Here is a 27591-nt window from a genome sequence, read left to right as displayed (position 1 = left end):
GCACGTCCTGAGCGTTTGAAACTGGACACCGCTGGCTTTTGAGGCCCCTCTTTTCCGCGCGGAGGAATACGTTGTTGCTGCTGACAATGTGGATGGAGGTGGTTAAGATGTCTACTAGAAGAATGAATTCATCTCAATTGTAGTGACAAAAAAGACGGGAGTCGTGAGGGGACCTGTTTGGATACCGACTGTTTGCTTTAGTTTCTTTAAACCGTGGATGATTGTGACGGAGGATGTTAGGAGACGTTTGGCGGTGATCCCACGCTTTTCTGTGCGCTGAGCTTCAAATTCACTTCAAGTTTGTTGTTTTTTCTTTCCTCCCGCGAAGACTCAGCCTTTGCTTCATAGCCACTGGATGTCAAACATCTGAAAGAAAGGTAACGGTTGGCTCCGTTTTACAGTTTCCTTCAGTTGCGTTTGTGCTTTATTCTTTATTTACAGTCTTTTCCGAAAGTTTGGACGCCCTTGGTCAGATTACATGTTTAGTTGTTTTTCTAAGTGAGAATAAGTCCATATCCTCCACAGAGCACCCACTCACGTATGTACATTTTAATGCACAGTTAGATTAATGGCTTGTTTATTTGCTGAATACCGGAGGAAAATTAATAAAGCCTATAACGTGTCTGTACAAAAGTTATAACGTATTTTGTACTTTATGTGCATTTTTCCAATTACGTTTTACCTAACACCACATGCACTAAATTTTAGTGAAAAAAATTACACATTTATGTTTGATCCATGTCAGATTATTTTCTCTTAAACCTAAGAGTAATTTGCAATTAGACCAGTATTTCTCTAACTTGGCAGTAAGTCTATCTGACTCTTGACTGTGAATTCCTCATGGCTGTGTGTTAAACTTGCAGTTTCCCCTTGAGTAAGTTTTCTGTGGAAGGTGGGGAGGGGGATGCTGTGGGTTTGTGTGGGGGGCTGAAGTGGCCTCTAATCAGTTTTATCTGAAGTCCAATGACTCTTTTGTCCTCTTTTATAAATATAAGGATTTAGGGGTTAACTTTGTTTGCCTGCCACCCTGACCCAGCAGAACAGGCGAGTAGTTTGTGAGCATCTTCGTTGGGAGTTTGTGTAAACCTAGTACAGATTTTTGTTTAGCAGAGAGCTGAACTTGCACTCAATTCACAGCCACCTCTTTTTCCTCACAGTCGTTAAATGACTAATAGGCAAGTCTCACATTTTTGGCAGGAAATTCCTCTTGCCCCACTCCCCCCCTCCCACCCCTGCTGTCTACTCCCTCAAATCATTTCTCCCAGAAAAAGTTGAAGCAGATTAAGTTCATAAAGGAACGAGACAAAAATGGGCCGCTTGTACCCCTCACTCAGCCTGTGAAGTAGAGGTGGGCAACATGATGACGTCATATCGTTATGGTCACACATTTTGATATCGGGATAAATAACTCCCCACGCATGGCCTGTGTTTCAGTAGTATTTAAGAAAACGTAGAACAGTGGCATGTTTAAAAAGAGTATTCGTTACTTTTTACTGGATTAAATACAGCAGGGAAAACATTGAATAATTATGTTAACGTTATTCTTTAGGCATAGCCATGTTTTTGTGTTCGTTTTAACTTGTCCTGTGTGTTATGAGGAGATCAAGGAAGTATTGCGAAGGATACTTTTACAGGTTTGTCTGTGTTGAAGAAATACTTATAACTTATGATGTTGGTGTAGTTTCTTACTATAGGTGGGTTGTGGACAAACCGGTGCATAATGAATGTTTATTGCCTCTTTGCTGTTGGAAATGGTAGCTAACGGAGTAGAATGAGTTTACAACCGGGAATAAATATTTACATTGTTTCAGTCTGGGCTGTTCGCCCTGCCTACACACAGAGAACAGAAATGGCATTAGTTAAGAAATATCACCACACTAAGAAAATATTTACGAGTGTGTGTTTTGTTAAATGCCAAGTTTGCATTTCCTATTCCCATTTTTCTCTGCCCAGTAACCTGGTCTGCTCTATTAGAAAACATTTTCTTTTCTTAATGATGAATTACATTTTGTTGTCTTATTCACTTTCCACGTTCTCAAAGCTTTCCTTTCTGTTTAATAATGTTCCCATTTTCACATCAACTAATAGTTGATAAAAAAACATTTGAGCATTTTCTTTATTATTACGCATGCAGTCGGGACATGGTTGGTGTTGCTATTTTCTGTTATTAAATAAGTGTGTGTGTGTGTATTTTTATTTTTTTGTTTTGGTGACATAGATTATCAGTCCTTGTTGGTTACGTTAGCCTTGTAAATCCAAACAATATGGGAAATCTTTCAATTTGGTATATTTCAGCTTCTCAGAGCACATGGTAAATATGATTTTGTTCTTTTGCCACTTTGTAAAGGCAAAGGCCTTAACTTGAGAAAGAGGGTTTCATGAAGGCTTTTCATAGGGTTCTGGCAGAAGAAATTCCTTTCCTTTTTGGTTTCTGCTGTGTTTTTTAATTGTCTGTACTTGATTATTTGGAGGTTTGTTTCATCACAGTTGTAGAGGACACTGTCGTGAAATAGGCCTGATGAAGCTGACAGTCAGTTTGAAGCAAACATAAGAGCAAAGGCTGTCAGGCTTGTTTTTTTTCCAAATGGACATTTTAAAGATCTTGTTTTTAAACTGGAAAATACCAGGGCACTCCTAACACTAGCAATCAGCTTGATTTGAAAGCTTGCTGACTGTAGATTAAACAGGGTCATGCCTCCTTGATATGGTATAATTATAACAAAATTATTGTTTCATCAGAAAGAATTAAATGGTGATTACTTATTTTTACTTTAATGCGGTAGATATCGCTTTAAAAAGCCTGGATTTCTTTGAATGGATTCTTTGAGTTGTGGTCCAGAATTTCTTATAAGTGCAAGTTGGTTGGAGAATAATCTGTTGATTAGTCAATTCCACTGGGTCTTACTTTGATGTGTGCAATAGTTCTTTATTTGTTCTAAAATTAGGCAGCTAGTCAGTTTATTGTGATCATAGATAACTTCGTGCCAGTGCCAAAGTAAACTTAAATCCCAAACCAGAATGCCAAATTGAACTTGATTTATGAGTTGGTTGTCCCTAAAGTTTACTCTTACACAACTGGTAATTTTTTTTGAAGAAAGGTTATTTACTTTTATCTTTGTTCTTTCGCCTTAGGAAGTTTAGTTTTATTCACATCAGTTAAAATCTTCTCTTGCAGGGCTCTTTTAAAGACCGCGGGGCATGAACGAGCAGCTGGACCACACAATGGCAGTCGAAACAGATAAGGAACTCAGCGACCTCTTGGATTTTAGTGCGGTAAGAAAGAGTGAATATGTGTGGGGGGTTGGGCCAGTAGGTGGGTCGTGGTGTGTAGGTGGGTGGGGGTTTGTCTGGAGGTTTAGGGAGTTTGGAGTTTGGTTGAGGGCACATGAGTGTACATTTAGATGATAAGCTTGTTGAAATTAGTATGTGAGCCATATTTTTAAGATATTTCAGCGTGTTTCTTCAACACAGTAGGCGTCATATGGGTGTCAGACTGATTTTCTTCTTGAGATGATGAATTTGAATATCTGCGCTTTTTATTTTACTCATAAAACTGGTCAAATGCAACCCATAAATTGTAGCATTTGTTGTATGAAACTGTGTCCAGATCCAGACAGGTAAACAAGACATTTCAGTGCATCAGACAAACATTTGCTGTCAATTTTGCCCCTAGCTGCCTGAGATATTTATGTGTCATGACAAGACCATGGCAAAGAATCTGACGTGGAACTCACCTCAGTAGGATGTTGTGTGATTGGTTTGCTTGGCTCAGATTGAGCTTAATGGTCAAGCAGCAGGTTTTTGGTGTCTTTGCTTTTTGAAAAATGTAACCCATTCATATCAGAATTCTGTTGTATGTTTAAAGAAAATGGGGTAAGCAGGTGTGGTTTTTTTTTTTTTTTTTTTTTTTTTTTTTAATTACTGAAATAATTTGCTATAATAATGGAAATGTGTGATTAGGTAATGTTATCCCTTTTCATCCTAATAAGGAATACATTGTATAGCAAAAACAGTGAGACTGCAGTCATTCCACATTTTTCGTTCTAGTGAAACTGCTTAGACAGGCCTACCCTCAAGAGATTTGCAGGCTACATATATTAGGGACTCCACTCTGTCATCGAGTTTACTGTAGTTTACAGATGCAGAAATGAGGAGACTTTTCTTGCTGGATTAAAATACTTGCAAATTCAAAGTCAGCAAAACTTGACTGCCCTATTAATCACATGCAGCAACCAGTCTTAATATAAACATAACAAATGAAAAATGGTTATTTTAGATTCAGGCGCTGAGAGTGATATGATGGCACTGGCAAATTCACTTCTCTTTGGATTAGCTGAGGTGACCTGACTAATTACTTGCATGTCATTGTAACAGTAATATTAGGATTGGTAAATTTAAAATAGAAAAGTGGGTTATGGTGTGTCTTGTTAGCGTCTTGATGATGAAACTGGATTTCTTATACTTTCACATCATGAAAAGAACAGCTTGGAAAAATAAAAACTCCTTATTGTCTTAGCTGAAATGTATTTTTTTAACCTTCACAGAGGGAACTTGCTTGTTTTGGGGGGTTAACCAAAGTTTTTAGTGCTTAGCTCAAGGGCTCCATGTCAGTGATCAGAGCAAGTGCAAAAACATTATTACCTCTTGTCATCTTGAAGAATCCCCTTGGCAATTTTTTCCACTCTTCTTTGGTGATGTTTCTTATCCAATACGCTATTATTTTATGTGATGTAATATTGAAACCCTGTGTGTGTGTGTGTCTCTAAGTTGTTAAATAAATGGTAGAGATGACATTTAACTGATGTTGAAGCTTAAAATTGTGCTTTAAGGGACTGAGCAAAGAATCAGGAAAGTCGTGGCTCTAATCCGTTGTCAGTGGTCCAGCTTAATGTTCATGTCTATTCTGGGAAGGGATAATTATAATAAAAAAAAACACAATAACAAGAAATAGAAATCATGCTGTCCCAGTATTAAGCTGTTGAATTTGGTTGCAAGTTGCACACAGTTCATTGCGGCAGAGAGTTTGTAGTTGTGTTGTATATGCAAAGGATTTCCTTGTATGAATAAATGTGCATATCTATCTATCCATACGTCCATTCATCCATCGATATCTGGGTTTCTTCTTATATGTATCTGTTGATATTGGCCCTGACCTCGAGTTTTTTGAGCTGTTGCAAGCTGTAACATTGCCTCTCTTTCTTTTTGCTCTAGATGTTTTCGCCCCCTGTGGCCAATGGGAAGAACAGGCCAACTACACTTGCCAGCAGTCAGTTTGGTGGTTCAGGTAAGATGGTTTCTTCTGCCAGGTCAAAATATTTCTTTTTGTCTTCCTGCTTTCCTGTTTTTTGTTTTTTCTTTCTTTTATCTGTTGGACATTCTGATCTTAGTATTTACTATAATTTTTTTTCTAAAAACTAACAATTACTCCCAACCCATGTTATTATTAAAGAGGCATATTATGAAAAAGTGCATTATAAAAGTGCATGCTCAGAGCATGTGCACACTGCTGCTCCCATCATCAACAAACTGTGAAATAAGACCACCCTGTCAGTATTTGTGGGCTACAGAAGTCAATGTAATAAGGGAATCATTAGAATTGTTCTGCCTTAACATCTTACGGTCTCTAATCATAGATCCGGGCACTCTTTTATAAGAGAGCACAAAGGTGGGGTTTAACTGCTTTAAAACAAACATGACTTGAATTGAGAAAAAAAGAATAGATTACAAAATGATAAATAAATAGAGTAGATTAATCATAGAACTAAGTAAAAATGGCAAATTCTCCTTGCCATTCTTCTCAAAGCCCCTCGCTCTGGGTTGTGCTGAGCTGTGTGTCGATCGTTATCGTTTACAGGAACAGGTTGTGGAGAAATGGCCTTGTTCTATTATGAAGAAAGCATGTCACAGGCATTATATTAAGAACCTGTGGAACTGTTTTAACCTGTGGAAAATGGGTATAATATGTCATAATTACTAGTATGCATGTTTCTCTATATGCGCTAAAAGTGGGCTTAAATCATTTCAAGTTGAAAGGTCAAGTTAAGGACCCTTCTTTGACCCTATATTCTTTTTGTTTGTTTGACCTTCTTTACTTCCCACTCTGTCTGTTTACTCTAGTCATTGGCTAGTGTGTCACCACATCACACAGTTCTGCAACGTTAAAGCTGTGTTAAAAACTTGAGTGTCCTTGCGTTTCTCTCAGACTTTCTCTGGCATGTGTGCTTTACTCACCATTGACACACCAAACGTCTCCCTGAATGAGAGCAATTCGAGAACAAAGGGTTAAATGAAGGACTTATGGTCTCCAAACGATTCCCCCACCCCACAGCATAAAACACTCCTCCCCCTGAATAACAGAGCACTTTCTCCCCCCACCAACTCGCAGGAAATGGCTGTGCTCTGAAACAAAGCCCGCTCCATGCCCCCTACCATTTCTGCAGCTCCCCAGCACCCCAGCATGATGATACGAAAGGACATTCAGCAAAAGATCAGCAGCCTCTTTCTCAGTTTGAGGCTTACTTAACAGTGGCAAACTAATCTCTGTTTGAAACCTTGTCTTGAGAGCTACCTGTTGATAAGTGTGACCTGGCCACATAATGCCCAGGGTCAGTAAGGGATAACAAACAGGTGGTATGCATTGTCAAAAAAGTGTTTAGGATGATGCATATTTTAAATGGAAAAGAAAATTCAGACACTTTTTGGAGAAACGTAGTTCTCTATGGTTTGTATGTTCCTAAGCTCTTTGACTCTTTAGATGGTACGGTATGTTTGAGAAGGAAAAGCTAGTGTTGTTTGTACGAGGCTAAAGTTTTAATTCACTGTTTGAATTACCACAGAAACTCATTATAATGTGTGCTTTTGTATGTTTGGAGTTTATAAAAAAAAAAAAAAAAAAAGACAGATGCCTTTTCTCTGAAAGAGACAGAGGGAAAGAAAACCTAGCATACCGGACAGAGACAGTTTTAAAAATGTTAATATTTATTTATTTTACTCATGTTCTGACAGCAGCGATTCATATAAACATGAAACCAGTTTCGAGAATGCAAACAGACTGGAGAGTTAGCACATGGTGAGGAAAAATCTTCTACATTTTATAAAAATTGTTTGGGTTACAAAGCGCTTCCGGTGTTCTCATTTTGTCATTTGTCTTTATGTTGTAAATTACGGGAGGACAAGTGAATGATGGAGAATGAGAAAGAACATTTTGAGTAGTATAAATTATAAGGACATTTGTCACAGTGTGATTGGGCAGGAACATTCCAGAAGAATGTGAGTTCAGAGGAACAAGTATGGCGTACCAGGCCTGTGTCGGAGAACGCTGGTCTTGAGACTTTACAAACATCTCGAAAGAAGTAATGGCCTTCCAGTCTGCATTTGTTCCTTAGGACAAAAGTGCTCGGAAGGGTGTTAATTGCATTAAAGCCCTTCTCCCCCCCACAGTCTATTGGTGGAGAGTTGTCTTTGCGGGAGGGCTTCACCCTGAGGGGGATTGGCCAGGCGTCCTCTTGCTCACCTCCACAGCTGCCTGTCTCGTCACCCGCTGAGGCCCGCGTTAAGACAGGACAGGGCCCATTTCCCTCTTTCTCACACCCTGCCACTCTAACACATTCACACACTTTAACTCCTTGAACTATTTTTGAACCATTAATCCTCAAGGATGTGTTCATCAAAATAAAGTATTATTAATGAAATGACATTGTGTCTTACAGGCAAGTAAAAGACAATAAAATATAGACACAGAAACACAAAAAATTGAAAGAATGTTTGTTAACATAATAACAGTATTTCATTTAATTTTTATTTCATTATCTGTAAGTACTTATCCAGTTCAGGGTCGCAGTGGGTGCAGAGCCTACCTGGAATCATTGGGCACAAGGTGGGAATACACCCTGGAGGGGGCGCCAGTCCTTCACAGGGCGACTCACACTCACACCTACGGACACTTTTGAGTCGCCAATCCACCTACCAACGTGTGTTTTTGGACTGTGGGAGGAAACCCGTGCACCAAAAGGAAACCCACGTAGACACGGGGAGAACACACCAAACTCCTCACAGACAGTCACCTGGAGCGGGAATCGAACCCACAACCTCCAGGTCCCTGGAGCTGTGTGACTGCGATACTACCTGCTGCGCCACCGTGCCGCCCTGATATCAGTATTGTGTCTGATTAATATGTGCAACAAACATTCAAGGAATGGACTTCTTTAGGCACAGATATAACAGCATGCTGCTTGCTGTTGGTTAGCTCTCACTAAGTAGTGATGGGGCCGATCATAGCATTATTTTATTAAACTGTATCAGCTTTTTTGAGCTTGATCTTAACTCCAATCCTCCGTTTCCACTCGTCAGCAAGCTCACACTCCCTCCTCCTGTAGCACGCTTTGTAAATGTTGTTATCTGACTCTACGGGCCACTGTAGCAAATACACACTACTTTGTGTGTTCCACACAAACGCACATTCCCGCAAGTCGGATTCCAAGGTGGAGCAGGAGGGCATGTGATTAGGGTCACCAACCATCAAATATTTGGACTATTAAAGCTGTGTTTTGGTTTGAACCCATACCGGACGTGTTTTATCCTGTATATTTGAGATGTGACTGTTAAGACCATGATTTGTTTGAGACACGTTGCTTTCCCTCGGTTGGAGGGAGGGTCGCATACTCCACAGCTCCTAAAGAGAATGCACTTTATTTGGTTGTCACTCTTATTTAGACAGTCAGCATCCAGGGTTTGCTTTCCTTCATTTAGTGCTGTAGCCAATGGAGTCACAGTCCCGCCTACAGGGGTTTTACAGCAGCACTAAGAGAAGCAGGTCAGTGCTGAAAAGACTAAACTTGTTTTAGTACAGTGTCTTGAAGAAACTTCATTTCATTTCTCCCTCAACACATGACCAAAAAAGCTAATTCTTTATGCATAAAACTTAGATAATTTCATAATATTAACAAAGTATTTGTATAAGCAGAAGCATGGAGGCAGGCAGTCTCTTAATGCAAGATATTTAGTGTAAAGCAAATACTTGGGGCAGGTTTTAATACCTATTATGTACTTGAAGTGTGCACTGTGTAACAGTACTATCTAGGGGAAATATAAGTATCGGATCGGGGCTCGTATTGGCATATGCTCAAAAACTCAAATCGGGACATCACTAATTATAAGCTTAAATTGTGCTGTATTTCTGACACCAAGAAAGTGACTAAAGGAAGTGCGCATTCTGTTACACACAGTCAAAGCTACTTGGAAGTTTCTGGTTTCTTACTTAACTTTAGTCAGTTTCTGTGATTTCATTTTTTACCTTTTAATTACTATTTTATATATATATATATATATATATATATATATATATATATATATATATATATATAAGTTGTGTGTTGGGTTTAGGGTGTTTTACTGCTAGCTCTCTTCCCATGCTATCACCATCTCTCGAAAAATCTTACCAGAACGGATGTTTATCATTTACATGTTTAGCCATGCAAGACACGGCAACCACTTACTGAAACTGAATGAATGGTTTGAAAATATACATAAGTTGCATTGTTCTTTTTCTGTATTCATTGCAGAACTAGACTGTCAGCTAAAATTTAGCCTGCTGTCATGCTACTATCTTTTCACAGTACACAGTAATATGTGTAATGATACTTGGATATTTAGGATAGATTTGTTGTAACAGAAAAACATTGCAGTGGTAACAAAAGCATACTATATGTGTAAAGTTATAAAATATAATCATTAAAAAACACTTTAATTATTCTACATTTTACATACCTTGCCATGCCACGTTTTAAGTTTTTAACTAATTAGGTGGTACTTGTAATAAAACCTTTGTGCAGTATTGGCTATATTGATATTTTAGCAGGTCTAACTAGTGTTTAAAACAATTCATGATTTATTTTTGTGTGCTCTGAAAATGTTGACCACACACACAGTTTAAAAATGTGGTTGTTTTGAAAAAATGATAGTTCTGTAATCCAATAAAATTCAAACAATTCTTTGCTGTATTATTAAATGCAATACCAGCAAGTCTAAAATCAATTTCCATAGCAACTACATCCTGTAGCAGTGTAATCACAATATGTTTTAGTCAGCATCATGAAGCTCTAGTGTAATCAACTCTCTGTATTCGGAATCTCTCCATATACCAGTTCTCTTTAACTCCTGTGTTGCTGCCAAATATCTGCCATAGCTGCCATTGAGAGCCTACTTTCGGCCCCCTGTGATGCTCAACCTACTTTTTGACATCCCTGTCGTTTCATTCTCCCTCTGAATATGACTTTCCATTGCTTCGTGTTACAACCTAAAATGATTTTTTATGGCGGATTCTTTCACAAGGCCGGTTGGTGCCCGCTTCATTTGCCATGCTGCCTGCGTAGGCTCCATAGATCACGGCTGTCAGCGTGGATGTCGCTATTTGCACTGCTTTGTTAGCTTCATCACTCATGCTCAGCCTTCAGCCGCCACGCTTGCCGAGACCCCCTCTTCCCTCACACATTTTTAATTAGACCTTCAAAAAAAAAATCAAAAGGAGAATATGAATATTCATAAAGCAACTGCATTAATATGCACAATTATGCAAATCAGCATGCAATTAAGCCGTGTGTCTCTGGAGAGCTTTGCGAGCATTAAGGCATAAGACGGAGAGAAAAGAGAGGCTTAGAGGAAATTTCTGTTCTGTATACTTTTAAAATTCTCTCTTGGTGCTTTTGGAAACAGATATGTTGTGTGTATAGAAGCAGTTCCCAGCCTTCTATATGTGAAGCAGGTTACAGTGACTGAAAGCATGGCATAGCTGTCCATGTTAAGCACAGAAATCTCTTTTATACTGTGCAAGGCATCCTTGCCAAGACTATGTTAATGCTATTACTGCAATTCTTTGATCTGTTGTGTTGTGTGGTTTTTTTATTATTATTATTTTTTACCCTCCTCCTTTTTGTGATTTCTTCATCCTAATGAGATCCTAGTAAACGAATTGTCTCTTTATGGTCATGGATGTTGAGGCTTCCTCAATGGCATGGGTTATTAGAGCAGTGGGATGAGATCCATTGCATTGGCCTTTGAGGCTACAGCTCCTGTAATCAGAGCACCACAAACCAAATGTTAAAAGAAGTCCATGTGAATAAACAGAGAAAGAACTTTTATTTTTTATTTATTTCCCCCCCCCCCCCCTCTTTTGAATCTCTGAGCTGCTCTTTACCGTCTGCCGCTCACTGTCCTGGTGTTCTTTGCGTTACAGCTTTGGATGAGCGTAGCAGTTCCAGTCCTTGGGTCGCTGGAGAGCAGGGCAGTCCTTCATTCAGCCAGGAGCGGGTATGTATGAGACAGAGGCATGAACTGCATCCATTTCTAGATATAGACTGATTCTTCATGGGTATTATTGTAAATGTCTTGTTAGCTCTTTTTTGGACTATCCATAACAAAGTGTAATTAATAGACGTATTAGGTTATATGTCATAACCATGTAATCTTGGATGATGGCTGAGCGCTGTCACTCTTCCCCAAACAATGTAACACCCTTTTTTTTGAAAGACTGAAACAAGATGGTGAAATTAAGAGAGGTATTAATGTAGTAATTCATTTAAAACCAAGAAAAGTAGACAAATACACTTTCATTTGTTTGGTTGTTTAGACTGTTGTTAAAAGTATTGATTGGCTATAGTTTTGACTGTTGACCTGAGCGTCATTCAACAAGCAACACAAGTTCCTTCAGTCACTCGTCTATACATGTGGAGAGAAAATAAGGATGGAAGACTAGCTAATTAGTTTTTCCTCTGTTTTAAAGTATAGTTATCAATAACCAATGCTAATTTAAGACTTATGATTGTCTGCCAAATTTGTTAAATTCTCAATGGGTGGATTGTTCTTGAAGTACTATTTTTGTGATGGAATATGAACTTGGAAATCCATTCACCAAAACAACAAAACTGCAAATTATATTTTTAACTTTTCTTTTTTATCATCACTGCAATGGATGTGGGCAGAATTCCAGATAGATTCCCCTTTTTCATCTGAAATTATGTTTATCTTAAAAGGGATGTATTAATATGTAACAGTATGTTCAAATAAAAAGAAATGTATTATTTTGACTAAAGATGGAATGCCAATTCCAAGCATTAGAGTTAAATTTGAAATCCACATGATTGTTTTGTAGAACTGAAAGACTCCTTGAGTACATGTCCTCAGATTGCTTGTTCAGATGGGTCCTGCCTGACACTTTTAACTAAATAGCATGTGTGATATTAATTTATTTTATGTTTTGACTTATCCCAGAGTTATGTTGAAGGCTCACACTACAATGAGCATGATGGGCTATCTTCCCCATTCCTCAGCTCAGGGATTGGCGGTGGGTTTTACTTCCTGAATTATATGTATGTGTGTGTGTTTGTCTGTTTGTCTGTTTCGGTGATGCTAAGGCCACTGAGGCAGAAACTCCCTTGGGTTTAGACCAACAGTGGCTCTTTGTAGCTGAGCACTGCTTCAGCTTTAGGGGGAAGGGCTTTACAAAACCTCTATCCAGTGGCAATGCCTTATCACACCATTTATTGTTGAATTTGTGGGTTTGCTTGGTATCTTGTCCTCGCATCAGAATGAATAATAAAAAAATGAATTGTTTCTGTATGTGAAGGATATAAAAAGATGTTCATCTTTATCATTAAAACAGCTTGCTTATCTCCTCATTAAACAAAGTGCTAAGCCCATGATAATGAAATAGTGTTTTTCAAGCTCTTGCTGTATCTGCACCATACTACTGATTATTACAAACAGTAATCTTGGTGGTTTTCTATGTACTTAGTAGCTGAATAGACAACCCATTCATTTGAAACATATTTATAATCAAGGCACCTGCTAAATGACTTTTGTAAAATATGATTTTGAATAAAAATTTACTTTAAGATTAATTGAAAAAAGATGGGGTATAGTTTCAAACATTGTTGTCACTAGCATTGTTTTTACTGTTTAACAATCAATCACTGTTTCTTGCAGAAAGCCTTTCACTGGCGGAATATGCATTCATAACATATATATTTTGTTCTTACAGGAAAGAATGAGAGAGGACCCTATTCTTCATTTAGTGCCCAGGTAAAGTAAAGTATTGGAAGCTGACACGTTCTTCCTTTGCACTTGGAAGAGTCAATCTGATTAGGTCTTGCCTCATACTTGTTTGATTATTGTAGTCATATTTCTGTATTCTGTTCTGTCCATACAGTCAGGGTTCTTGCCCTCAGACATCGTAATGGCAAGTGCTGATACTATGTCTCCATCAGGCCTGAAGTCTGGCTCTCAGTTTTACCCCTCATACTCGAACAACCCCCGCAGACGACCTCCAGATGGAAATATCGGTAAATACTTAAACAAAAATAAAGTATACCGTTTATCTAGCTTTTCAAAACCTGTTTAATACAAATGGCCACATTTGGGATAAGCTTGCATATTTAGGATGCACCCATGTTATAAACGGTAAAACAAGATCTCAGCTATGAATACACTATGTTCTTGAAAACATTTATTCTTATAAACGTTTATTATAAATGTTTAAAGTTTATTCTAAATATTTACTAGTATCGTTTAATGCCTAATAGAGACGGGACTGACTTCTTACTTCTTAAAGTGGCATTTGTTTACAGGTAGTGCATTTGTGGACAAAATTCAGTTGGCAGATATTTGACATTTTTCTTTTTCAGACACTCAGCCAAAAAAGATTCGAAAGCCTCCAGGACTTCCGTCCTCTGTAAGTATAACCCTGTGACCCACCTTCATATACCAGCCCTCTTCCATCTCACTCAGCATGTTCAGCATCTGTAGTTCTTTGACAAGAGTCATGCACTTACACGTTAATAAAACCAGAGGTCCACAGTTAGGTGCTGTGTGCTATAGCTTACCTGCAGTTCTAGTATCTTGAATCAAACAGGTGAGAGCAAACAAGTGTAAGTAATGGCTAATCTCTAATGCTGTTCTAGTCCCCCATAGGCACATAGGCTAACCACAGAGCATGCATATTCTAAAGAAGTTAATTAGCAATTTTCTGGTCCAAAGCCTTGTGATGTTTCCAGATTTTCGTTAGTTTTGCCTTGTGTGTTAGCCAAAATTAGTAAATAAATGGCTCTTGGCAGGCTTGTGGAAAATACCCCTGTTGTGGAGCAACATATTTAAACAAAGTCAGCCCAGGTCTTTTTCTCACGCCTACAGAAATGCACTTTTAATAGTCAAAGCTGCTTGTTGTAGCCAGCATATGAACATGGAGCACAAACTATAATGGGTGGAATCTCTGATTGACTTTTAAACTAATCAAAGCTACTTGGCTGGATATTCTCTTTTTGCAGTTATAATGAATAACAGAATTTGACAAGTTTGGACTAGGTCTGCACCAGTGGGACTTATTTAAAAAAAAAAAAAAGCAGCAGCTACTGCAGAATTATCGTGATGATATTACTGTGATTAAAATTTAGCACTGGTCACAAAGTAACAGCTTTGAACATTTGATCCTTAAGTTACAGCTTGTCATGGTGTTGGAGATTGGTGGTTTGCTGGACAAATAAGAGACATAACAAATTATTTTTAATGAAAACCCATTTTTAGCATAAGACTGCTATATACTCTGTATTCATGCAAGAATTTGAAAAAATGTATTTAAATAATTAAGCAGCGAAGATGCTCAGGTTTTAAAACTTCTTATACTTATATCCTTCAGCACTTCTGAAACAGTTTTAAACTAAGAGCATGTATATGTCAAATTTCCTTTATCACAGTGGATAACATGCTAAAGAGTGCTAGGTCAGTGATGTTTTTGTTTCTGTATTGTTTCTTAGTTTAACTGATGCCTAAATTCGTTAAGCCATTTTGTCTCAGGACAATTGGACAATTTTGCCCCCCCCCCCTCAGTGTAGGCTGTTACTGCAGTAACCTGGTTAACTGTCACCAGGCACATGCCTAGTTTGGAGCTTTGATGTGATTCTGTAATATTATTGGCTTGTTGCATGTGTCATACTATAAAACAAACAAACAAAAAAAAGCCCTGTCCACATGCCCTCCAGACACCCTCCCTCGCACCTACACCATCCTTCTACTGACCCATGCTAAAACACACAATTTCTTCCTTTCTCTTGCTTGCTACTAGTAGCTAGTCCACATTCCGTGCCCCATTTTTCTTCTTTCTTTCTTTGCTTCTTTCTTTTTTCCACCCCCTCTTGCACTAACCTGTCTAAGCTCAGATTAATAGCTGATGATGATTCTGACCCCCCCTCCCCTTTCATTTTGGAGCCCCTGCTCTGCTTGGGCTGGGTCTGCTAGGTAACTTCCTGTAGTTCAAACCATCCCCCATCCCAGCAGTGCTCTAATACCCTAAAGCCTGAGTCTTGTAAGAAGACATCTATGTTGTAGTAGTAGTGGGTTTTTGCAAGGACAGTTGCTCTTTTTAAGAATTTATTCTTAAGGCTTTTTATCTTTTTTTTTTTTTTAAGAATTTGCCATTGTTTGTGAATTGTAGGCTCTTGCTGCAAGAAACTCCTCTACCAAGAGTTAATAGATATTTATTGTTATTGATGCATTAGTATTCTTTACCTTTTTGTCCTTTGTCCTTTTTATTTTAAAACAGAAAGACAAAACAAAACTTTTAACATGGTTTGAGAACAGTTTGTCTTGAGTTTTTTTGGGGAGCAAAGGAAGTGTCTCATTTTTCTCTTTGCAACCTCTTTTTCTCTGGCTTCCACGTGATCAAGCCAGTCTATTTTTCTCCACTTTTACCCCCTCCTTCAGCAAGACCTCTCCCCTTGCTGCTTCTCACCCCCCCCCTTTCCTTTGCGCCTCTCTTCCTCCCCTCCCTCTCCCTCCACCCTCTCCTCTCCTCTCTTCAGCCCAGCTGCCTGTGGAGTTGGACTGGCTCCAGGAGCAGGCAGATGGCTCTGTAATTAGAAGTGCATCTCTCCATTCCCTTCCCACTTCTCCCTGTTAAATCAAATTACAGGAAAAAGAGAAATATCAGTTTGCTGGATTTGTCAGTTCTCTGCTGGGCTTAAAACGACCCCTCCAGCACACACGTATGCATGTGCAGTTTTACACACAGTCATGTATGACAAGAGTGTATGCTGACCGATGTCATATCTGTTCATTTCAGATGATTGTCAGACAAATGTGTGTTGGTATGCGATTGTGGTGTTTTTTTTTTGGTTGCAAAAATGCAGCACAATATCCTGAGTGGCAGATTTAAGGGCACTTATTCTACATTTTTCTCATATCTAATACTTATACAGTAAATCCTCTGCATGCAAACTTTTAAATATGTGAATGTCTGTGTCCATTTGTTAAATAAGAGCTGCTCATGGAACGATGCACTGTTACTGTCTCATCTATGAGAAAAGAACAGAGCCACAACCCAGTCATCACTCTATTAGTTCTTTAAGATGGTGTATATGAGTCTCGCCATGAACTTGAACCCATGACCTTGGGTGTTACATCTTGCCCTCCATCACCTGTTGATGACCCACCTCCACCATCTTTCAATACCTCCTGTCTGTAACTCAGTCAGTCCACTGTTTATTACCCTTGCGATTAAGCACTCAGAAAAGAATTTGTTCGTATGAAGAGGATTAACTTTACTGAAGCTCTGTTTAATATGCACTAAAACACAGCAATAAATGTTTCTTCCTCTCTTCATAAGAATATTGTTACACCTGCATTTTATGTTTGATGAAGAAAAAGCAGGAAAAAAAAGAAAAGCAAGATTAAATAGGTGCCGGAAAAGGGGAGAACACTTTTTTGATCCTGTAGCGCCATAAACACTGAGGGTGCTTGATTTGGATGAGCTCTGAGGGATAGTGCCCTTTTGTGTACACCCACCCTCTCTTGCTCTTGGCTTGTGGGGGGAGAGAGAGAGAGAGGATGCACAGACTGTGCCACAACACGGCTGTGGCTCCTTTCCCAGCATGCTCTGTTCCCAGTCCCTGCCACTTTAGCTGAGGGTGCACTGCGGAAACACTCGCACACGTCATTAGCACAATAAATAAATAAATAAATAAGTAAATAAAATGAATCTGGAAGTACTTGACAAACTCTTTGGGTACTTTTTTTGTTCTCCCGAGTGCTGAATAGCTGAAGCATGCACAGCTGTGCAGACACTTTTTTTTATTATTTTTTTTTTATTTTATTTTAATCTTTTTGGTTTGTTTTTATTCCCTCCACTCCCACTTGAAGTACATATGCAGTTTGGTGCTTTAATGCATGCATTTTTATGTATATATATATATATATATATATATATATATATATATATATATATATATATATATATATATATATATATATTTTTTTTTTTTTCAACCAGGTCTATGCCTCCACGTCTGGTGATGAGTATCCCCGGGATAGTGTAGGATATCCAGGCTCCAAAACAGGTCCTGTGTACCCTGGGTCGTTCTATATGCAAGGTGCGTGCTGTTTTTTGAAAAGTACACAGTTAATGAAACTCCTGTTTTCTGTATTTTGAGAAAAAATAAAAACAAGGTTTCACCATTCTTAAAGAATGGGTAAATAAAAAAAAAAATAACAATAATAAATAAAATAATAAATCAATTAATAAATACATCTAATTGTACCTAAATCTAAAGGGTCCCGAAGTACCCACTTTTTTTTTTATTAAAACCTACAACAAAATAATTTTTATGTGGGGGAAGAAAATAAATGCTAATACCACTGAGTTTCTAAACTAGTACTTTGGTAACCTAGATTTTATATTTAAGCATCTACTTCAAAAATATGTAATCTACTGGAATTAGAATATAAAGCCTTACTCAAAAGATATAAATGATTGCATGATGTTGATTTGATTTAGTGTCTCATATCTGTTCACTAAATCTAACTTGGTCTTATATAGTTGTGGATATTTGATGGTTTGCTACAGAGGAGTGTTTTTAATAGTTTGTCTTTAAAGTTTAAAAAAAGAAACATAATTTTCTTCTTCTGTTAACACAGAGGGCCTCCACCCTTCCTCTGACCTCTGGGCATCCTCTGGATCTCTAGGTCAGTCAGGCTACACAACCATGCTGGGCAACTCGCCCCACATCAGCCAGCCTGGCTCCTTCACTGCCATCAACCCCCAGGACAGGATGGTAAGTCTTTCTCTGCGGTGTTACTCTGTGTAACCTTTGCTGTATTTCCAATAAGGAAATGTGATCATGTGATCATGTTTTTGCAGAAGCGCCAGCCCCTGCCCCTATCCCCTCAGAACTACCCTCTTCATGGAGCTGACGTCAATGGATTCCATTCAGGCTCTGGCACTTACAACCACACATCCTCCATCAGTGGAGGAGACAGCATTATGGGTATGACTACTAAACCATTGTCCCTTGCTGTTTTTGGGCTTAAATTGACTGCATTATTTCTTTAGTCAAAATTCGGTTGTATCTCTCTCTTCGGTTGTGTGTATATATATATATATATATATATAATGCTTTCACTCTAAATTGTCCTATCATTAATCCAAGAGGCAGTTTTGTTCCTCGTTTATTTTTTAAATGTCAGTTTCCAAGTCAAAAGAACTGTTGTGCAAACTGTTACGGTTACTAGCTCTGTGCTTAGCTCATGATAAATTGGTATTATTTCTAAAAGCTGAGTGAGCTTCAAAAGCAGAACAGATATGATTTGGCTTACATATTACATATTGAATAGTTCATTTTTGTCAGCACAGCCAATGAACATACAACCATATTTTAGTGAGAACTCATGGTTTACAAACAAAGACAGGCTGTTTTTATACCATATTATTTTCTAATGGAATTCAATAAAGAGAAGTATATGTTTTTGTATTATTTTAATTTTACACCAAAAATGGTGCTCTTAATTTGCTTTAAGAGCAAAATAGACACATATACTATTATCTCTTAAAGTATCTTCAGTATGGTTAGCTCTTTTTCTTAGCTTTTATGCTATCCAACTATTTTTGTAAAAGAACAGCTTAGCTGTAGCTTAGCTATCTTTAGCCTATAATCTTGATAAGTTACTCTTTCAGTGTAGATTCCTCTACATTTGGATATTTTGAGCTTTATGTTTATATAAGAACATTCTAACTGTGATTCTAAAGACCATTAACCATTGCAGCTAATTATATTATACGGTGTTTTTTTTTTTTTTTTTCAACTTGAATGTGTTTAGAATGTGCATGAGTTTATGTCTGTCATTAAATGGCAATTAGCAAAGCTGTTCTCACTCTCTTTCTCACAGCCAACAGAGGCTCGGCCACAGGCAGCTCGGGTGATGAGATTGGAAAGGCTCTAGCTTCGGTGAGTGGAGATTTCAATATTTAACGTTACATCAGCTTACATTTACAACCTGCAGACATACTCATATGTTTATTTACCATAGATCTACCCATCAGACCACAACAGCAACAACTTTCCCTCTACACCTTCCACTCCAGTCGGCTCCCCCCAAGGCATTGCAGGTAAGTCATGTGCAATTTCTCTCTAAAAATGCCAAATATACCTTCATTTTCAGAGCTTGCTGTCCTTAGAGCCAGTCCTTATATAGGTGTCCTCAAAATGCCACCTTTAACATTTTAGCACTGTTTATTCATTGTTAATAGTAGAATTTGGCAAAGCCTGATCACTTTGATACTTGCAAATGCATGCTTGGACTGTAAATGAGTAGTTAGTTTAGACAAAGCTCTGGAGTGCCCTCTACAGGCCCAGATATGGTACTGCAGATTGCTTGTTACACATTTCTTGTTTGCCCAATTTGTTTTCTTTTCTGCAGGTGCTTCCCAATGGCCAAGATCAGCAGGCCAGACAGCTCTTTCACCTAACTATGAAGATGGACTACATGCACTTGTGAGCGTAATATTTATTTTTTTGCTTTTCTAAACTTGAATCAGTGAAACACTACTATTATAAAAACAAGGATTGTTGTCGAACAAACCAAACATTGTTTTTATATAACTGTTTAACACCTGCTTATGTCCTCCTACCCTCAACAGCAGAACAAAATGGAGGACCGTCTGGAGGAGGCCATCCATGTGCTACGCAGTCATGCAGTTGGCGGTGCCCACTCAGAAGTTCACAGCTTGCTGGGTGCTGTCTCCTCATCCGTTCATAATGGAGCGCTTGGGGGTCTCTCCCAGAGCTTCCCTAGTGCTGGGCTTGCTCTGGGCAACAGACATCCTTCAATGGTATTTCCATGCAGTGAACCTTGCTGATCAGAATATTTCTATAACTTAAAGCATCACTAAATTTTTAAACGACTATTTATACTAATTATATGTTTTTTTTTTTTTTTTTTGTTTTTTTTTTTTTTTTTGCTGCTTTGGCCCAAGGGTACAAGTCACCATGATGATCCTACATGCCTTCCTCCTAGCAGCAGTCTATTACAGACATCACACGCCTCAGGCACACCACAGCCTGCAGGAGCACCCGAGGGTTTCAGCAGTGAGTTGCAGCTAGGTCTGACCAAAGAGAGTTTTCAGTAGTGTATAAAGCTGTGTTGTGGTGATTTGTTTGTGCTTTAGCTTTGGCTTTCTGACTACAGGTTTGCCTGGAGGCATAGCCTCAAACAGTGCTGACATTAAGAGAGAAGACAAAGAAGAGGACGAGAACTCCTCTGTGGCAGATAAGTCTGAAGACGACAAGAAGGACACCAAAGTGTCTCGCACCAGAGCAAGGTAAAATATCACAAGACTGATGATTTATGAGTTTTACACCTACTGAATTTGTATGTGTAGCCAAAAACTTGAGTATTTCAATGCTTGCATGATTAGAAACATGAGGTTTTAATTCAAGTCTCTAGAATGTGTGTGTACATGTTTTAATGTGTTCTTGTGCCTCCCAAAAGGGCCAAACTCATTTGAAAAGTGCCTGGGCTAATCCTAGACACATTGCATCCTCTCATGGTCTTCTTCCTCCCCCCTCCCCAAATCTCACATTGTTTTCAGAAAGGAGGCGTTTTCCCTCCAGACCCATTCAAGTGTTTCAGACCAGGGAGAAGAGTAAGTCTAACTCCCACCATAGAATGCTTTGCTGGGAAGCCTTAGGATCAGGCTTTCCACAGTCTTTATACAACATACACCTGCCATATTCAACACATTGTCACAGTTTTTAAGAGACGTTGGATTTCTGCTATTGGTGCAGACTTTTCCTTGATTTAAGAAAAATGTTTTTATTATTCTTCTTCTTATTATTATTTATATTGATAGGATTGTTATGGTGTCATAATTGTTATAATGGTGTAATAATTGCCGATTGCATTTCCATCTATTCAGTTTTACAAGTTATAGATCCGTAAATGTAACCTTTTTTAGCAACAACCTCAATACTGACACCCCCTTCTCTTCGTTTTCCACATTTTCTGCCTGTGAACATTATAATAGCAGTGAGTTAGTTCTGCATTCTAAATGCTGTGTTACTAGTTAGGTTCTCAGAAATGTATACACATTACAGCAAAAATGGCAGTCATTAAACACAGTTATACATCTAATGTATTTTATTTATTTGTTTTACTTCAGTGATTATCCAATTTTTTTCTCATTAAACAACAACACAATGGACTTAAAATATCTCAGATTAATAGGAATTTAGTTATTCTCCTATTTATAAAGACAGTTTAAGGAATAAAAATTATATTTTTAATGTTATAATTACACACAGGGCTGCATTTTGTATTCCATGAGACACACATTTTAAAAGGGATTACAAATTATTCAAAACTAATGTTCAATGAAAAAGGTATGTTTAATTAAAGGCACTGTACATGATTTCTGTCCAGTGCCTATTTTGTTACGTTCAGCCATTGTTTCATAGCGGTGTGCTAGCTCTTTAGGTGTTTGTGCACTGGAAAAAAAAAGGTCCAGTGTTCATACTCATCTGTGGCTCTGTAATTGTGAGACAAATTGCGCTTTTCCACTTCATGGAACCTACACGACTCAGCTTGGCTCTTTTCCTTTTCCACTAGTCAAAAGGAACCAGGTGTGTAATATATATCTCGCTTACGGTCCTGACCGAGCTGAGTAGGTACAAAACTGTGACGTCTAAACCCTGCAGAGCGCTGACTGGCCAGAGACCTGTCAATCACCATGAAATACAGAGCTCCAGCACAAACAAGCCACTTGTAAAATTTCAGCTTGTAACATTATCCCAAAGTGTTTTGAAGAGGTTCAAGCACTCCTTGGGCGAAAGCCGAATGTACAACAAGGAAAACCGATCTGTGAGAACTAGGGCGCAGAGCTGTGTTCAGTCCATAAAAAAAAAAAAAAATCTACACACAAATACACAATGAGTAAACAGCGCCTAACTTTACTGCCGGCATTGTTGTGGTTTTCAAAGCATGAGGCTCCTGTTAGCGACAGGGTGTTTCCACGTCACCTGCTACGTTTTGCGGCGAAGCTGTGCTAGTGGAAAAATGATCAGTTAAAAGCATGTCGAGCCAATCCCATGCAGTGGAAAAGTGGCTCGGACTGAGAAACACAGCACTATCCCTGCCAATCAGCAACAGGGGGTGTTCACTGGATTCGCATGCCCAGTGGTATGTTGGCAGTGTGTGCGCATGTATTTGGGCAAAGGAGCTTCTGAAAAAGGGAGGGGTTAAAATATCACATCATTCTGAAGAATTGCATACAGCTCCTTTAATTTTATACTAGTGGTTTCATGATGTTTTATTTCTTTTATTTCCACCTGTGTATTTTAAGTGATCTCTTGATACTGTGAGTTTTTTTGACTCGTTTATCGTGTCATGAAAATTTAGAACATCCTTGCGTATATAAGCTGTCTGACATACATATTCAAAATCCACCTTTGCTTATTGTTTAAACCACTTGCTAAGTTTTTAGCTTTGCCAAACTGATGAGGTAAAAATAGATTGCCTTTAATAATGTTTAATTCTTCACCTTCTGTAGTCAAGATGAAGATGATGAAGACTTGCCAGCTGAGGTAAAGATGGAGCGGGAAAAGGAGCGAAGAGTGGCTAATAATGCGCGAGAGCGTCTACGCGTGCGGGACATCAATGAAGCATTCAAAGAGCTTGGACGCATGTGTCAGCTGCACCTGAGCACAGATAAACCGCAGACCAAGCTGCTCATTCTCCACCAAGCTGTCAATGTCATCCTCAACCTGGAGCAGCAAGTGCGAGGTCAGTACTGGCAGACATTCCCAATTTTATGCTAATTGTACACTAGTATGTTGTCCATTTGTAAGAGACTAGGTGTTTATTTATTTATTTAATTTTATTTTGCAAAAACAGAATCTTCAAGTTGACTTGCATTTATCTTTTTCCATATTTTCCTCAAGAGCGCAATCTGAACCCTAAGGCAGCATGTCTGAAGCGGCGGGAAGAAGAGAAAGTATCTGGTGTGGTGGGTGAATCTCAAATGCAGCTGTCAGGAGCCCACCCTGCTCTAGGAGGAGATGGGCACAACTCTGTCAGTCATATATGATGGTACGTTTTCAGTGGTTCAGATTGATTTTGTATTTTAAACTCTCTAATTCAAGATGTTTACTTTTAATTCTAATTCCTTTTACTCTTTCTCGTGGTAGTTGTAACACATTTGATAAAGTCTTGTATATCCAAGTTAATGTTGACAACACAGTAATAGTATTCATCTGTCTATGATTGGATTTTGCAGAGGTTCAAAATAAATTAACACATTCTTTTACTTTGAGGTGGGAACAATGTCTTGACTGAACTTTTTTTCGTCCTTTCAGATTCAGCAGGGTGTTTTTTTGGCTCATGGAAGAAGTGGCCTTTTTATCTCTTCCTTCATTCTCCTGTGTGTACTCAGACAAGTGCATATGTTGACATGGAAAGTTTATCATCGATGAAATGTAAGAGGTGCATCTTCATACATCCAGAAACACGAGTACTGCCAAAACTGACAAAGCCCATTTTACCGCACTCCTGACCATGATTACCAGCGTAAATGTGAAGAACTCTTGTTTTTTTTTTTTTTTTTTTTTTTCTCTCCCCCACTTTTGTACTTTTCTGCTTCCATAAAATGAGGGAACACAGGGATATTTCTGTTGTATCCACTGTGGGCATTTCCCACCCCACTTCTGAGAGAGGAAAAGAAAAACTTACAAATGTCTGAATTTAATCCAGGATTTGTGCCTAATTGTTACATTTTATAAGAGACACTGAAGCAAATTGCTTATTCGTGTGGAACAAATCTGTTTGGGAGTTGCTTGTATATGAGCAATGTTTTACGTAGCTTGGCATTCCCTACTTAAAAGGTACAGTCTTACATGTGTTGTGAAACCAAACCCAAGTGATGTGGGAGAGAACCTGTGGTGCTTTTGGGGACTGCATTTCCCATCATACCCTAGTTCTATGGTTGGGAAGAAAGCTCACAGACCAGCTGAAATCATCAGACTTTTGTGAAATTTATAATTTTCATTGAGAATGAGTTTTTCAGTCTTGAAATGCTCTTCACAATTTAAGCGTTGCCAGACCTTATATGGCTCTTGCCACTTCATTGGCTACATTTCTGCCAGTCAGAGTAAACATGCAGCAAATGATCTCACTCGAAAGCTGTTTGTCTACTCGCTTGCAAGTATTTGGTACGTTTCTATGAAATAACTTCCTTTAGACTGCTCCCTTTCCTTCTGACACCATCTTGCAGTTTGTTAGCCCCAGCATTCCTCTTTGTTTCTTCTTCATCTTTGTTCCCGTTTAAACCCAGAGTGAAATCACCAGGCTTCTCAGCTTCTTGTCAGCAGTGTGAGACATGCTTGACCTGTATGCCGTCATAGATGAGGTTATGCTCAGACTGGCAGAAGGAAAGACCAGCAGTTTTGTTTCTCATCCTTTTTCCCTTTAAACCTGTGTACCACCACAATGCATAATGTTTCAGTTGATGGCAAAGAGGTGTTTCACTTGAAGGAGGATCTTTTACAAACAGTGACCCACTCACTGATTGTTGCCAAAAGACTGAATCCTCGTCCACACGTCCATCTTGCACACGCATAAAGGATATTCAACTTGAGCAAGACATAAGAATATATATATATACACAAAAATTACCACTATGACTTTAAAAAAGTAGAAATTATATTGTGCGAGTGAGAGCTGGGACAAGTCTCACGAACTGTGGAGAGGTACAATTTCAAAGCGGCCCCAGGTTGTTTGCATAATGTTCAATTCAGGTCCATTCTATTCAGCTATGCTCAACACGTGGACAATGTTTGTATATGTAATGTTTGCTCAGTATTTTGCTGTGCTTAGGATTCATTTAGCTCTCCTGTCACAAAGGAAGTGAAGGAGCACATTGATTATAATGTATGAGTGCTTGGTGGCCTGTTGTGTCAAAGCTTTTTTTTTTTTTTAAACATTATCAATAGCTGAAGGTTTTTTTCCTTTCATTAGGAAAGGTTGGTAACACAGTATACCACTCTTTAATTACTATTCCTTTCTTTCAGAATTTTTTTTTAATGGAATTAGTTATTCAGCAGTTACAAAGCATCTATTGCCCAACTCTTTCATTTTACGACTAAAGAACACATTATGCAACTGGTTTTGAATGTACATTCAAATATAGATTATATTATTATTTACTATACACTAAATTACTGCCAGTTCAGTTCATATTAATTGTATTTCATTTTACAATATATCTATCAATTTCTGGAGAAAAGTCTGTTATTTTGTGTGACAACATGGGTGCTTTGGTGTATGTAAGATTATGGTGTTAATTCCTAATACGTATGCTGACAGTGGCTATGTCCACAATTTATAGTTGGGTCTATAATGGACACCATGTACCATCAAATACCAATATCTGTTTTCAGAAAGAGATTGTTGTTCATATCTGTTACTGAAAAGTACATATAATTGACCTTTTTGAACATTTTCAATGTGGCCTTTACACTCTCCAGACTCTTTGAGAGTGGTGCCTTATCAGTGCCTGAACATTTTTTATTTTTATTGTGATATTTTTTTTCCTGTCTTTCTTTTAAACTCTTCTGAATTACTCAAAGAAAAGGCACACCTACGGAGTTTCTCAACTGACATTTTTTCATTTTTAAGGGGAGATAAAGGAATCAACCTTTCCATAAAGTTGTACATTTATGATTAGGTCTTTTTGTGTGTTTTGTGAGTGATCTATGGCCTCATCTTTTTTGCTTACTTGTATAACTTTTTTCCTCATCTTGTTCCATGCTTTTCTATTTGTTTTCCTCTGCCATTGTTTGGTTTGAAGATGTTCTGGTTTATGTTTCAAAGTCCCCATGGTCTGTAAAGCACATTAAATTCTGGGAGAAGGCTCTTCCTTGAGGAGTTTAAACACTAGACTGTTAGCAGTATTCTTCAACCACCAGCCAAATGGGTCCCTTAATAAACTTAGAAATGTCTGATTGTAGAGCTTTCTGTCCCGTAATCTCTACGGACATTTGAAGCCTCTGGATAGGGATTTTGGTCCAAATTTTAAAATCTTTTATTAATCTGAATTAAACCTGTACTATATTTTGTCTTTTGAATGCGTTGAGCGATCATGATCTGTCCCACACTACTTCTCACTAGCATTAGTTCTGATGATATCATTACTGCGTCTTCTGTGAAACACATCAGAAGCTTTTATTAAAGCGGTGTTTACTGGTCTGGTCCAACATGTAAGAGACGTTACAGCAAAGGCGAGAGAGAGACAGAGAGAAATGTTTATTTGCAGAGGGTAGTGCTTAGGTCTGGCTTTTGATTTGCAAGACTGAAACTGTTGTATTTTCCATCAAACCCATTTTATAGCTTTGAAAATATTAACAAGCATCAACAGGCAGTGCAAAGACATTTCAATTCAGTAGACAGCAAGTTGTGATATTTTACGGGCAGCGTTTCAGATCTTTAAATCTGCAGCATTAATAATGTGTATTCCGATTGTACCCTTTTGCAGAAATGGGTGGGGGGCGGGGGGAGAGAGGAGAGAGAACTGCCCGGCTTCTTCATCACGAGACACAACCTTACATAGTCTGGGTTCTTACACTTTCAGTAGGGACATGAACAAAACTGCTGTTGTGTCTTCAGAGTGCCTCCTCGTGTGTGTGTGTGTGTGCGCGTGTGCGTGTGTGTTCTGTTGGTCTCCTCTATTTTGGTCTTTCATTTTTATAAGTATATAAATACATATAAATATATATATAAATATATATATAAAGTAGGTATTGAGATCCTGTCCTGTATATAACAGTAATGTAGCAATAAATGTGCCATTTTTAATAACAGAATTATACTTTTTTTTCAATGTCTGGCTTTGAATCTTGTATACCTTGAAAAGAGATAAATAAATGAAAACATTGTAATAAAGGCTTATTGTTGCTTTCATAGCTCCCTACTCCCTCCACAACAAAGAACCTAATAGAGCTCAAAGTTCAAACTAATATCCATTTTGAAGTGCTTTAGGTGTAGACACTGAAGATGTAGATCAACATTGATTCTAAAGTGTTTACACTGCTGTTTAAAATGAGTGTCCATTTGCTATTAACAACTGCTCTGAAAAACTTTGAAGACAACGTTCATTAATAAAAAAATGTTTTGATATTTATTTCAGTTATTTATTTATTTTTTTAATATATTACTGGAATAAACTTATTTAGTTGTTTATTTAGTTTTGTGTACATGTAAAAAGTTCATGGAAGTATTTTCTAAAAA

The 27591-nt window shown here is 38.2% G+C and overlaps 1 protein-coding gene across 3 annotated transcripts; it reads left to right on the top strand.

Moving 5' to 3' along the window:
* tcf3b (transcription factor 3b) lies at positions 1–27383 on the top strand. Of its 3 annotated transcripts, none has more exons than XM_066647516.1 (21): positions 1–377; positions 3176–3273; positions 5212–5284; positions 11231–11304; positions 12265–12337; positions 13034–13074; positions 13202–13334; positions 13677–13723; positions 17312–17411; positions 17956–18092; positions 18179–18305; positions 19204–19262; positions 19345–19423; positions 19735–19808; positions 19955–20146; positions 20291–20417; positions 20503–20635; positions 20906–20959; positions 22862–23094; positions 23253–23400; positions 23667–27383. In XM_066647516.1, exons 2-20 carry the CDS (start codon positions 3199–3201, stop codon positions 23396–23398), a joined length of 1977 nt encoding a protein of 658 aa, XP_066503613.1. In that variant the 5' UTR covers positions 1–377; positions 3176–3198; the 3' UTR covers positions 23399–23400; positions 23667–27383. The 3 variants fall into 3 exon arrangements, with proteins under 3 accessions (XP_066503613.1, XP_066503615.1, XP_066503614.1); XM_066647517.1 differs by having other exon boundaries at positions 3–377; positions 20291–20402; XM_066647518.1 differs by lacking the exon at positions 3176–3273.
* Positions 27384–27591: the final 208 nt, after the last annotated feature.

Source organism: Hoplias malabaricus, chromosome 16, assembly GCF_029633855.1.
Source record: "Hoplias malabaricus isolate fHopMal1 chromosome 16, fHopMal1.hap1, whole genome shotgun sequence".
NCBI lineage: Eukaryota > Metazoa > Chordata > Actinopteri > Characiformes > Erythrinidae > Hoplias > Hoplias malabaricus.
This window is presented reverse-complemented; position numbering and strand designations above follow the sequence as displayed.

Coding starts and splice junctions, on each gene's coding strand:
- tcf3b (XM_066647516.1), top strand. CDS start 3,199: ATGAACGAGCAGCTGGACCACACAATGGCAGTCGAAACAGATAAGGAA. Junction 11,305..12,264: donor CTTCATTCAGCCAGGAGCGG/GTATGTATGAGA, acceptor GACTTATCCCAG/AGTTATGTTGAAGGCTCACA. Junction 20,960..22,861: donor GTTTCAGACCAGGGAGAAGA/GTAAGTCTAACT, acceptor CACCTTCTGTAG/TCAAGATGAAGATGATGAAG.